At 36.4% G+C, this 14,654-nt stretch overlaps 1 protein-coding gene across 5 annotated transcripts in view; it reads left to right on the top strand.

Moving 5' to 3' along the window:
- PREX2 (phosphatidylinositol-3,4,5-trisphosphate dependent Rac exchange factor 2) overlaps nucleotides 1–14,654 on the top strand; it is a 306,318-nt gene that overhangs the window by 225,468 nt on the left and 66,196 nt on the right. For all 5 annotated transcript variants that reach the window (XM_082721198.1, XM_082721202.1, XM_082721201.1 and 2 more), the window contains one exon: nucleotides 464–578. In XM_082721198.1, coding sequence (XP_082577324.1) covers nucleotides 464–578 — 115 coding nt within the window. The remainder of the gene's footprint in view (nucleotides 1–463; nucleotides 579–14,654) is intronic.

Below are 14,654 nucleotides of genomic sequence, written 5' to 3'. Positions count from 1 at the left end.
AGACAGTTTATTTTTTATTTTTTTAAAAGATGTTATTTATTTATTTGACAGACAGAGATCACAAGTAGGCAGAGAGGCAGGCAAAGAGAGAGAGAGGGAAGCAGGCTCCCCGCCGAGCAGAGAGCCCGATGCAGGGCTCGATCCCAGGACCCTGGGATCATAACCTGAGCTGAAGGTAGAGGCCTTAACCCACTGAGCCACCCAGGTGCCCCCAAAATAGAAGACAGTTTAAATTAGAAATTACCTTTGCCTACTTAGATATAATCACCAAATTTTTTATATTTATTTTGAGAACCGAGGAATGATTTTCATTTATTTCTGGACCGGTGAAAGATTGTTTCTTGCATGTGTGGTCATATTCAGTGTTTTAAATACATTTATTAATAATCAATAAGATTACACTAAATGTGGAGAAATTGAGTTACAAGACCATGTGAAAGAGAACATTTAATTCTTTACACAGCACTGGAAAGCATGGAAGGATATTATTATAGAGACAATGTTTCAGTGGAAGAATTTCAAGCCCAGATAAATGCAGCCTCATTGGAAAAAGTCAAACAATACAACCAAAAGCTCAGGTATGTAATTGTTCAAATTTTTTAAAAAATAAGCTTTTATATTTTGTCAGGGACAAGATAAATTATGTTTTTGACATATTATTAAATGACGGATGATTTTTTTTTGATAGAAAGTCTTTTTATTTAGGGTTTAATATTCAAAATATTCTAATGAGTATACTTTTTAAAAATAAAATAGAAAAAATGTTTGGAAATTTTTGTGCTATTGTCTTAATTGTTGAAGAAGATCAAAAATTAAATATTTATTACACCATCTCCAGGGATACAGAAAGCATGGATATTTTTTAGGTATCCCCAAGATGTTACGGTGGATTAAGGATAAATAAAATAGGTTCCTTTATGTGCCATTAAACACCTGGCACCTTGACATAGAGAGAAGAATATGGTTAACACAGAAGATATGACACAGCATGTACTTGGTATTAGAAAAATATCTAATTTCAAATACATACATTAATGCTTGGATTTTGCTGTTTTTTCCCTCTAAAGATAGTGTATTGGCAGAATGATCATGGCAGGGAAAACTAAATACAGTAAGTGAAAGAGAAATGTGTTATAATTCAAAGTTTTAATTTTTGACAAATTATTAGCATATACATCTCCCTCTTACCTTATGAATTATTCTGTAAGCAGATCATCTTTTTAAATTACTTACAGTTTATAGTTTCTATTTTTAAAAGAAAAATGTTCTCGGGTGCCTGGGTGGCTCAGTGGGTTAAGCCACTGTCTTCGGCTCAGGTCATGATCTCAGCGTCCTGGGATCGAGTCCTCTCTCTCTCTCTCTCCCTCTCTCTGCCTGCCTCTCTGCCTACTTGTGATCTCTCTCTGTCAAATAAATAAATAAAATCTTTAAAAAAAAAAAAAAGAAAAATGTTCTCGTTCTAACTTAAGCCTTAATAATTCAAAATTAACTATTGTGACATTTGTCAGTTTTGTCCACAATATGACTAAACTCTGAGTATAAATTAATTCCTAAAATTCCTGTATATGGGGAGGTGCTGGTTCTCATAGTTATGACCAATAGGCTTTCTTTCACTACAGATGCTTTGTCTTTCTCCTCCGGCCTCAGACAAACCTGTCCCTTTTCCTTCATGCTTTATTCTGTTCCACCATTTCATCACTTGTGAAGCTCTCAGGCTGAAAGCCCCCAATATCTTTTTGATTTCCCATTTTCTCTTCCTCCTAAAATGTCAGTTAGAGATCCTGATGAATCTGACGAAAATGTTTCTTGGACTATGCCCATTTTTATTACCTAGTCCAGATCAGTATTTCCCAAAGGTATATAATGTACTGACTTCTTTCACAGGGAAAAACAAAAAAGTTAATCTTGAATTCTTAGTGTGTCCACTGACTAAGAAACACTGATTAAAAAAGCTTAAGCCCAGTCTTGTGAAAATCTTCAGTTGAAGACCATCACAACCTTGGCTTTTATTAACTGATCAAATACAGTCTTAGACTATCTTTGAAATAAAGACAGAAAATTAAAACATTTGTATAGAACACGTGGGCCCTGAGAACACATTCCCAGAGCCCAGTTTGACCATTGGTCTAAATGGTCAAAAAGCCTAGACCATTGCTGTCACATCCTAACAGTCTCCTGTCGGTACCACCCAAGGTTGCTTTTAGATTTTGCTTCCAGATAATAATTTTGTCTCAGATCTTACTATGTCACTCTCTGGCTCACAGGATATGGTGATTTCTTATTGCCCCCAAAGGGAGTCAAAACCTTCTTAGCATGGCAGTCAGAATTTTTCAGGACTTGGGGCCACCTGGCTGGCTCACTCTGTTAAGCCTCTGATTTTTTATTTTAGTTCAGGTCATGATTTCAGGGTCCTGGGTTGGGAACCCCCTCTCCCGTCCCTCCCTCATCACTCAGTGGGGAGTCTGCTTTCTCCCACTCTCTCTACCCCACCTCTCTCCGCTCACGCTCTCATGTGCACGCCTGCACTCTCTCTGAAACAAATAAATAAACGACTCTTTAAAAAAAAAAAAAAAAGATTTTTTTATGACTTGATCTGAGATTTCTTTTCTCCACCTATGCTCCAGCCATGCTGTACTCTCATTTCCAGTCATGCACCATAGTTTCCTTCTCCCATGACTTTTCACTGTCCACCTAGCATCTGTGTCCTTTCTCTCCCGCGGTTTATAAAAGTACTATTCATATGATTCAGTGTCCAGCTCTAGCATAGTCTTCTTCATAAAGTATTTTTCTTTTACTATTGGGCTGGGATGAGATACAAGAAGCAAAATCTCCCCATATCAAGAATTTTAGGAATTAATTTATCTTCGGAGTTTACCCATACGGTGGACAAACTGAAAAATGTCACAATAGTACTTTTGAATTATTAAAGCTTAGGGTAGAACAAGAACATTTTTCTTTTAAAAATAAAAGCTATAATCTGTTAGTAATTTAAAAAGAATCCATTAGGTTCTCTAGAAGTCCCCTAGAAGATTCTGATGTGTGGCAAGTATTGCAAATCAATTCCCTAGATCCTGGAGCTCTCAAAGGATGATCCCTAGACTAGCAGGTCAATGCCATCTGCAAACTTCTTTAAAAAGAAAAGAAAAGAAAAGAACAGAATTCTGGGGTGAGCCCAGCAGTCTGTATTGTAACAAGCCTTCCAGATGGTTCTCATGCACGCTCAAATTTCAGAGCCACTGCACTAGGCTAAGTGAATGTCCAATCACTCTGACAGTCTCTCATTTTACTTCATTTATGGCTACGACAGAATTTAGCTTTTCTCTCTGCTGATACAGTTATGTGTACCGATTTCTCATCTTCTTTATTCTATGATAAGCTCCTTAAGATGAGGGATATTAAGAAAAAAAAAAGATGAGGAATACTTTTATCTTGGTATTTCCTGTGGTGTCTATTAAAGTATTTTGCATAAGATGTTCTCTGAAATGTATGATCAGTTGCATCAAATTATTTAGGTGTAACAGAAATGGGGATGTAACCTAGCATTCACACCCCTGGATATTTTTTTAAAAAAGAAATATAATAGATACTCATATATAACAGATACCTGATAAGATGTTTAAGATTCTTTATTAAGAAAAAACAGCATTATACTAATGCATGCTATCTTCTTCACATAAGAAAACATTTTAATGTATCTTTTCCAGAGAAATATTTCGAAAAGCACATAAACTCCTCAGTAAAAATTAGTATCCTTGTCAGTAATTAGCTGCTCTATATCCTACTTGTTGCATATTTAATTTCCTTTACACAGGAAGACAATTATTTTCCTCTTTACTTCTTCCAGTAATACCTTCTCTTCCTGCTTACTTCTTGAATAAGGGTGTTAATTTCTTCCGTAATTTATCCTGTTACTGTGTAACCACAAATATTCTGCAACTGCTTTTAGGCCATCTGTTCTTGGTTTGAGGGGCTACAGGCCAACAATGACCATTTCTTTAAAGGGCTTTTTACTATCCATTGTAGAAAAATAGCTCTCAGGTGTCTCTAGCTCCTCATAGCCCAGAGGTTTGTTTTTTTTTTTTTTTTAAACACTTTCACAGAAAACCACTTCATTCTGAATGTTAATTTATTTGCTAAGTAGACCTCAGAAAAGGCCTTTTCAGCCTTAAAAGAGACTAAAAACATAAATAAATGAACTAGTGTTTTAATAGAAAACATTCTTTAGATTACAAATTTCAGAAACCAAACTCAAAACATATATAACATGTATATCCAGGGGTGTGTCTGCATTAGGCAAAGTTGGATCCGAGGGTATGGATGTCAAGAATCCCTTTCTTTCCCTGTCACTTGGTACTTCTTTCCTCTCGTGGGATTCATTTTTAGGCAAGGTTGTTTCACATTTGAGTAGAGATGGTCAGGGAAGACCAGTGTTGGATTCAAAGAAGAGAAAGTGTCTAACCCATTACCCCTCCATGGAGAGTTCCAGCAAAAGACCCGAGGAGGCACTCATTAGCCTGATCCAAGTCATGTGCCCATTCTTGGGTAGGCTTAGCACCACAGATCAGTGGGCTATCACAAAAAGTGCAAAGTAAGCATGCTGGACAAGAGGAAACAATGGATTCCATTCTAGTTTTAGAGATTTCTCCAGAACAGCAAATAGTTGGAAATAATTTGCTACTTAAAAGATGATGACGGGCGCCTGGGTGGCTCAGTGGATTGGGCCGCTGCCTTCGGCTCAGGTCATGATCTCAGGGTCCTGGGATTGAGTCCCGCGTCAGGCGCTCTGCTCGGCGGGGACCCTGCTTCCCTCTCTCTCTGCCTGCCTCTCTGCCTACTTGTGATCTCTGTCAAATAAATAAATAAAATCTTTTAAAAAAATGATGACAGTTATAATATCTATCAGTTTTTAAGAACATATCGAGCCAGTACTAATGCTAGGTGAGTAATCTGGATTAACAAACCAGTGAGTTTCATATTATCATCTCCACTTGAAGGGAAACTTACACAAATTTACCCAGATAATAAGTAGTAAAACCAGGATTTAAATTACAGACTTTTTTCTCTTTAGAGTCTATACTTTTTGTACTATGTTAGGCTATCTTAGTTACTGGAGTGAACATAATATACTGAAAATACATTATCTGTTACTAAAGTGTCAGATACTGCCAAGTGCTCCCAATTGCCCTGATTTTAGACTATCAGTTATTCATTGATTCAGTGTGCTCATGAATTCTCCATTTCTATGAAATTAAGCAAAACAGGGAAAAACAAATAAATAAATCTATAAACAAATTATTGTAGATGGTGAAAAGTGCAATGAAGAAAAACTAAAACAAGTTATCATAACAGTAGACTGGTTATTTAGAGGAGGTGGTTAGCAATGACTTAATTATTAAGTGGTATTTGGAGAAAAGACTGAATCAAAAGGAGACAGCCTTGCCAAAATTGGAGGGGAGTTCTTTCCCAAAACAGTGAACTGATGTACATAAATCTCGAGAATAAGCTTATCCTTTTTAAGGAAGATGAAGAAGGCCAAGAGGATTCTAGACATTAAGGATAATGCATGTTGAGAGATATTTGTAGACACTTGGTTATATAGGGCTGTAGGCCATTATAGGTAGTATAGATTTTATTTTAAGTACAATGCAGAAGCTATTGGAAAGTTTTTCTTAAATTATTGTTGTCCATTTGTATCTTATACATTGTCCATTTGTATCTTCTACTGCAAATAACATCCAAAATGGCTGAAGTTTTCATTAAGTGAGCTGAGACCAGCTGGCTGGTCTGACAACTCCTCTTCCAGTCTCTATGGAGATACAGACCATGCAGTACACCTGGGGAGTCTTTGCCATATGCATCATAGCTCTGACACTGGTTGCCTGAAGACACTCTGGTTTAGCTGTTACCCCAATGAACGAGTTTCAGCCAGCAGAAATGTTTAACAGCTCTGTCTAAAATATACCATCCTATGCCAAATCAGACAAAGTTCTTGATTATTAAGAAATAATACCATGTAAGGGTCTCCCTGATGTCTTCTATGCTTCCTCAAACCCAATGAGGCAACTGATGAAATGGGAGAAGGTATTTGCAAATGACATATCTGATAAAGTGTTAGTATTAGAACTTAGAAACTCAACACTCCCCCCACCCCACCCCCAAAATCCAAATAATCCAATCAAGAAATGGGCAGAAGACATGAATAGACATTTCTCCAAAGAAGATATACAGATGGTTAATAGCCACATGAGAAGATGCTCAGCATCAACTTATCATCAGGGAAATACAAATCAAAGCTATAATGAGATATCACCTCTCTCCACTCAGAATGGCTAAAATTAACAACACAGAAAACAAGATATTGGCAAGAATGTGGAGAAAGGGGAACCTCTTACATTATTGGTAGGAATGCAAAACTGGTGCAGCCGCTCTGGAAAAAGGTATGACAGTTCCTCAAAGAGTTAAAAATAGAACTACGTTATGATCCAGCAATTGCATTACTAAGTATTTACCCAAAGGAAACAAAAATATTTATTCAAAGGGATACATGCACTCTAATGTCTATTGCACCATTATCAACAATAGCCAAATTATGGAAAAAGCCCAAATGCCCATTGACCAATGAATGGAAAAAGATATGGTATATATATTCAATGGAATATTACTCTTGCCATTTGCAATGATGTGGTTGGAGCTAGAGAGTATTATGCTAAGCAAAATAAGTCCGTCAAAAAAGACAACTGCTATATGATTTCACTTACATGTGGAATTTAAGAAACAAAACAAATGAACATAGCAGGGGAAAAAAGAGGCAAACCAAGAAACAGGCTCTGAACTCTGGAGAACAAACTGATGGTTACTGCAAGGAAGGTGGGCAGGGGAATGGATTAAGGTTATGGGCTTTAAGGAGAGCATTTGTGATGAGCACTGGGTATTGCATGTAAATGATGAATCACTAAATTCTATACTTGAAATTAATATTATGCTGTATGTTAAATTAACTGGAACTTAAATAAAAATTTGGAGGAGAAAAAAAAAGTAATAGCTTGTCAAGTGTTTAACTCGGAAATTCTAATCCAGAAATTTAGGAGAAGGGGCATTCTTATTCCCTACACCATTTCCCTTCACTATTCTCATGCAATTTTATTCTCTGTCTTCTACCTCAGGCTTTCCTTTTTATTCCCTCTGGCCATGAGCCATCTTTCCCATTAGCATCATTTTTTCCTGCCCTACATGGCTGTAATTTATCATTACCACACCCTTTGATTTTAATGTATCCTGCTTATTGGCAAAAAATAACACTGCATGGTGATCAGTGAGACAAAATGTAATGAAAATGGGAACAGTATCCTGAGTATTAAAATATTCCTTTCAGTTTGAGATTCTAGATGTTTTTTTTTTAAATATTATTTTCAGTATAAAGTCAACAGTAAAGTATAACAGAAAAATTAAAGGAAGCAAGTTGTATATTAGTTATTGAGATCATTTATTATTTTTGTGAAGTGATAACTTCATACTAATATTTTAGGGTTTATAATTTTGGATATCTAAATATAAATCCATCTAAATATAAATCCATTTCACAGAAATAAACCAATAAAATATTAAAAGCATATATTCTCTTAAGGTATACCCTTGTGGATACAGAATTTTCTTTAAAGAAAGTTTTTTAAAAGCCAAAATGTAGTTTATATAACAAGCAGAAGGAAGATGGAAATCTTATCTTTGTTAACAAGAAATGCTATACAGATACGAATCTCAGAGGCATATATTTTGAACGATGTTTTCAACTGAGAAATGTCTGGCCAGAAGTATGCCTGTGTTTGGGTATTCCCATGATAGCACTTCCATGAAATGTGTCAAGTCTTTCTACTTCTGAGGAAGAGAAATGTCAGCGACTATGTTCTCCTGGCATAAGATAGACATCAAGTGTGGCATGGACTCACTGCCATTTTTTGTCTTTAAGTACAGCTATCAAACAGCATGAGAAAATAAAGAACACCAGGACCTGAGCCTTTGCATCTGTCTCCTCTTGTGAGATCATACCCCCATTCCCGTTTCTGTCTTCCCTCAGAGTCTTCAGTCTATAAAAGTACTCTTTTCTAGTCCTCACTTGGATGGCAAACAGTATGTCCAAGCTTGAAATGGCATATTTTGGTTGTTCTATTGATGAGGAACTGTGAAAGCTACCTTAAATCAATAAGAGTATGGATTTAATGAAATCTGAGAGAGACAATAAGAGAGGGAGAAGGAGATAGAACGAGACAGAGAGAACATTAAGTAGAATATAAATAATGTCTTTGTCTTCCAATTGTTTTCTTTATAAAGCTGCAGCTTTTTGAGTTATTAAGTGATACGATGTTTTTAAATTAACTGGAAACATTCCAGATGCATATTTATCTCCTCTATAGCAGTTTTATGTTTGTTTCTCATTCTGTCCTTCAGCTGAGTTTCATTTTTTTAAATATTTTAAAATGCATCCATATTTCTGTTTCTGTAAGACAAGTTGTAAACTCAATGTGTATATTCAATCTCTTTCTGTTTTCAAACCAGGAACACAGTTTCCAGGTTGTAAATTTTGTTTTATATTAGAAGTGATTCTTCAATAGCAAGAGAAAAACATCTAAGTCTACAAAAAACTTGAATTCATTTATAAGGCTTAAAAGTTTCTAGAATCCTTTTCTATATATGAATTATATGAAGGATTTAACATTTACAGAATATAAATTATACTTAAGTGCCAAATTCTCACACAGTGTAAATCTAAAGGAACTGCTGGATACTGAGATTTATTCACTCTGAGGAACAAACTGAGGGTTTTGGAGGGGAGGGGAGTGGGGGGTTGGGTGAGCCTGGTGGTGGGTATGATGGAGGGCATGTATTGCATGGAGCACTGGGTGTGATGCATAAACAATGAATCTTGGAACACTGGAAAAATAAAATAAAGTTTAAATAAAAAAGAAAAAGAAGAAAGAAACCCTGCACACTCACCAGACACCAGGGATCGCGCTTCACATTGGGGCCATTGCAGTACACAAGATGATGCTGTCACACAGGAAAATTTTGCCTGTGGTTATGATAAATATTAAACAAAATCTTTACTAATAATTTACAGCAATATGTGAAAAATGTATGTAGAGAATGTGTAAGGTACTATATAGGTATATAAGAAGGGAATCAGTCTTCATTGGGGTTGGGATGGGAAGACTGTTGAAGGTTTTGGGAATGAATGCTTTGAGGGAGTGACATTTATGTAGCGATCTGAAGGAGATGGGGTTGCATGGGCTTGCAGTGCTTAAGGGACAGGGAATGGGAGATGAAGGTGTGCAGAAAGGGTATTTCCTAGCAGAGGGAAGAGCATGTGTAAAAATCCTAACGGGGGAAGGAGAAATTATAAAGTGTGTGTTGACTAGAATTCAAGAGGAAGAGGGGCGTGAGACAGATGTGTGAACAGAATCACTCCCATACTTCCTTCACTAACAGTTCTTCCTCAATTTCTTTAAGCCAGCTGTCACCCAGGGCATGCTTCAGCTCTTTCCATGTGCTGAAAGAGTATAATTATTTAAGATCCATCTCAAATTTATCTTCCTGCAGGAAGCCTTCAGTTATAGCCTCAGCTAAAACTAATCACTTTCTTTTTTAAGACTTAATAATTTCTTTGATTTCATTTGTTTTACTTGGACTTGAGTGTTATTTACCTGTCTGGCTCAGTACATCTGAGGGGAACCAGACCCTAGTTCTCCACTGTGCTTGTTATGTAGTAAGCACCATAAAAATAGTTGAATTGAATTGGAAATCAGGTTAATTGCAATGTAATGGTTCTTCTATTTTTGTGCTATTAGCATTTTATTGAATTTATTCCAGTATCCAGGCTACTTCTTTTTATATCCAGAAGATTAAGTGCTATTTGAAGGGTACAGATGCTGACTCTGTTGGATACCTCTCTCTCAAGAAAATTATCAGTGTAGCCAAGGTTCATAAATTTCACATGGGACAAGATCTGATAAAGTTGAAATTATAATGACACTTGCAGAACAACATATCTCTTCTTTATTTGAGAAATACTGTAATTCTATTAAATGTTGCCACCATTGCTTTCGGAGACTGAGATGTGGCTGCATATACATTTAAGCATGTAGTCATTAATTTATCTGGACTGTACTTAATCTTGTCTGCATTCAGATGAATTCATTCATTCTTGAGAAGCTGTAATTATGTCTAATATTTATTTTTATGTTACTTTAAGGGAATTTTTAATGCAGGTTTTAAATAAGTACAGCAAATGAGATTCAAATTAATTATGTGTTTTCACATTTTTGTGATAAATCTTTCATTGTGATAATATTTATCAAGGATGAATAGATATTCTGACTGACAAGGAGAAGCAGATCATCTTTAAAACAATCTTTTCTCTCCCTGATATGAAGAATTTGAGAGGCAGGGTGGGAGGTATTCAGGGTAGGAAAGGAAAAAATGAAACAAGATGGGATCAGGAGGGACACAAACCATAAGAGACTTTTTTTTTTTTTTAAGATTTATTTATGTATTTATTTATTTATTTGACAAACAGAGATCACAAGTAGGCAGAGAGGAAGGCAGAGAGAGAGGAGGGAAGCAGGCTTCCCACTGAGCAGAGAGCCAGATGTGGGGCCTGATCCCAGGAGCCTGATCATGGCCTGAGTAGAAGGCAGTGGTCCCACCCACTGAGCCATCCAGGAGCCTCTTAATCTCACAAAAGAAACTGAGGGTTTCTGTGGGAGGAATCGGTATGGAGAATGTAGTTGGGTTATGGACATTGGGGAGGATATGTGATATGGTGAGTGCTGTGAAATGTGTAAGTCTGATAATTCACAGACCTGTACCCTTGGGGCAAATAATACATCATATGTTAATAAAAATATTAATAAAAAGAGATGCAGTTTAGTAGTGAAAGCAGAAAGATAAAACAAAATCATCTTTTAAAGAAAAGAAAAAAACCTTTGAAGAAAATTGCCTCTATCTCAAAGTAAAAAAAAAAAAAAAAAGCTATTGTTTTCATCAAAGCAAAGGGAAGATCAAAGTTCTTTTTGCTTAGAATTTCCTTTGGAATAAATGAGAGCTAGAAGTGTCACAAAGTATACACTGAAGAATCAGGGAAATATACTCTGTGAGGAAAAATTGTCAGTGCTTATGGAAGCAAGATCGATTTTTATTTTTAACTCTGCTGACGTTTCTAGCTCATCACAAGGACAGTCTTAAAAAATTATATTCAAGTCATCTTAGTCAAGCTCTTCTGTGAATTGTTTCCTATTTCTTTAGTTCATTGCCTTTTTGCTGACATTTTAAACTTCTTTTGTCTGGTAGATGTACCATGGAAACTTTGCTCTGATACCGGTCAGGAAATTTAGCTTGGGTCTAGAACTTTTGATTCAAAAGACATAACCATGATTTAAAAGAATTTTAGGTAGATTCACTAAAGATCATTATTTGTGTGAAACACAGAACATTATATTTATAAAATTAGCTGTCTAACAACATGGACCACCCAACTTCAACTGAGGGCAAAGTTCTGTCTTCTATAGATTCAAGTTTGTGTCATTCGGTCAGTCATACAGGAAGAAAATCAAATATATTTTTGCTTGGTTCTTGGTAATTTCAGCCAGAATGACTCTAATTAGCTAAACTGTTTTGGCCATTCTTCTCCATTTTTCCTGGCACACCCCCAAATTCATGCCCCAAGAGGTCTCACCAGCTCCCATAAATTAGTCTTTTTCTTTATATTTCCTTGTACAGCTCTATAACGTTTATGACATGATGCATTTTATTCTTTGTAAGTGTTTCTGTTTCTCTTTTTCCCTTGTCTTTTTCTTTTATCATTGCTGTTAAGTTATCTGTTAATAGATGACTAATAAATGTTTGTATGTGTCAAAAGCTGAGGCAACCCAGCTAGGAAACAGAATATAAACAGCAATGGGTTCCTGACCGACACCATGATGACTTCAACATAATATTTGGAGAATGGTATGGACTTGTAATGTCAATGATGAAAGAATCTTCCTAGCCATTCCCATTCTGTTTTGAGTATGTTCTTCATGGTTCAACAATATTTATTGCACCCTTATATGCAAATGCAGAAATGTGATATAGCATGGAAAATACAGAGATGAATCAGGCAGTACCTCCTTGAGAATCTGAAAGGAGAGGAAGAGTGAATGTGGTAAACAAGCTATTTCAAAATACCCTACTAATACCATGGTGGAGGTAACAGGATGCCCAGAAACACAGAAGAAGAACACCTAGGGAAGACCGAGGAGCTCAGGATGGGATGCTCTGACACATTATGGCCAATGGGCCAGAAGAAGGGGAGAGAAGCTATCTCAGGAGGTGGGAACATTATGAGCAAAGACCTGTAGAAACATATAGGGCAATACAGGAGGCAGGGCAAAAAGGAAGCAGGGGGTGGGGCAGGAGGAGGACCACTGTGCTGGGGTAGGGGGAGGGGAGTTTGCATTTTAATTTATTATTTTTTTAAATATTTTATTTATTTGTTTGATAGTGAGAAAGAAAGAGAGAGAGCACACACACAAGTAGGGGGAGCAGTAGGCAGAGGGAGAAGCAGGCCTTCCGCTGAGCAGGGAGCCCGATGCGGGGCTTGATCCCAGGACCATGGAATCATGACCTGAGCCGAAGGCAGACACTTAAAGACTGAGCCACCCAGGCACCCCGAGAGTTTGCATTCTAAACTGAGCACTTTGGTGATACCAGTGGGGACAAATTAGGAGTGAGAACAAGACTAGAGTCAGAGAGACTGGTTAGGAAGCTACTAAGATCATTTTGGCAAAGGGTAATAACCTTGAGAAGACAAAAATGAAGATGGAGAGGAAGACATAGATTTTAGAAATATCTGAGAAAGTCTCCCTCATTGAATTACATATGGAGGGAAAAGGAGACCCACTGGATTGGACACCTGGATCATTGTCTGATATAGTGAGGGAACAAGAGAAGAAGGGCCTTCAAGATGAGGAGTGGCAACATATGGAATTGAACTGGATTTAAGAGGGAGCATTTACATTCAAGAGGCTCTATCCAGTAGGCTGGAGACACTCATATTTACCTCATATAGAGGTAAATAGATGAAACCAAAATCATACATGAGATTTCCCAGGTAATAGTGCCACATATACAGAGAGGTGAAGTGAATTGCTCCAAGTCAGGCAACTGGCAATGAGGGGCAAAGGCTCAAACTTGTTATTTCCAGCTCTAAAATGTATGCTTTTGTTACAGTGTTCCAGTACTTCTCCAAAGTAACAAATGATCCCAGTAATCCTGGGTGTGACTTGGGAAAATGATTTAATGGAATTTTAATTACTTAACTATGGAAGAATAGTTACATACAACACAAATACATGAAATCTTCTTTGAAAAAAAGGAGAATTTTGAAGTGTTTTAAGGGAAACAGAAGAATTCTGGTTTGTTTTCTCTGAAAAGGGAGGTTTCCACAGCTGTAGAACTAGAGAAGAAGATCCGACAAAGACCAGAGCAGAAGAAATAGGCAAAAGGGACTAAAATTGTTGAATCTCACTGTTGCTTGAAAACAAAAGAAAGTATCTCTCTAGAGTTTGGCTGTGAATCAAACTCACTAATGTGTTTTTGTCCTTGCAATGAATGCACCGCATCGAATATTACACACTGTCAGAGAAGGAGAAATCAACTGCATACATTTTAAAAGGCATCAAAATGGATTATCAGCCATGTTCTTTGCATCAAATTCCAAAATTAAGTATTGAAATATGTACCATGTAACATTACATATAATACTATATAATTAAAATTATGTGATACATTATAATTAAATATTAAATAGGATAATACTCAACTTAGGATAGAATAATACCTAACTTAGAATATTTTCCTTTGCCTATTCAAATATTAATATTTTAGTCATGTAAGATTAAAAGTCCACAGTTCTATTCCATTCATAGCATATTTTATATAATTATGTATACATTCATAAGTTAAAAGCCTCTTAGATGTGCTTCAGTTTGTGAAAGCTTTGAACTTTACCTACTTGAGATATTAGTGAACTGAGATGTAAAATTAGACACATTCAGAAAACACAATGGAAGATAATAGATGAACAAATCCCTTGCTAGTCCTATGGAGAAGCATTTTTAGTAGATCTAATGACATACGTAGCATTTCTTATGGGCCAAGTGAGTAAAAGCAGAAACATTCTTAATAGACCAGGTGGATTTCGGTCATGGGGAAAAAATTTCAGTTAGTTTGTAAATATGGAATTTCTACAGTAAAATGAATAAGAAGAAACAAAGTGCTATTGATCTGGAATTGCCCGCTTCATTATTACACCAGAGGATGGAGAGTCAGTCAAACCTGGATTCCATTCCCCACTCTTACCTTGACTAGTTGTACAATTTAGGTCAAATTCTTAATAACTCTGAGCCTTGATTTCCTTATTTGTCCACTGGAGCTAGTGATGCTTCATAAGCTGCTGTGAGTATTAGCTGCGAGGAGATGCATACAATCTTCAATATTTGCTTAATGTGAAGAGTAACAAACCATGAAGACTTTTATCTAAAGATGGATTTTCATGGAAGAAAGCATATTGGCTTCTCCAAGGTCGTTGTGTATTGGGACAGCTGACCTCATTGCCCAGTGGC

This window comes from Mustela nivalis (assembly GCF_964662115.1).
Source record: "Mustela nivalis genome assembly, chromosome: 2".
NCBI lineage: Eukaryota > Metazoa > Chordata > Mammalia > Carnivora > Mustelidae > Mustela > Mustela nivalis.
Note: the sequence above shows the minus strand (reverse complement) of the source record. Positions and strands in the feature narration are given on the sequence as shown.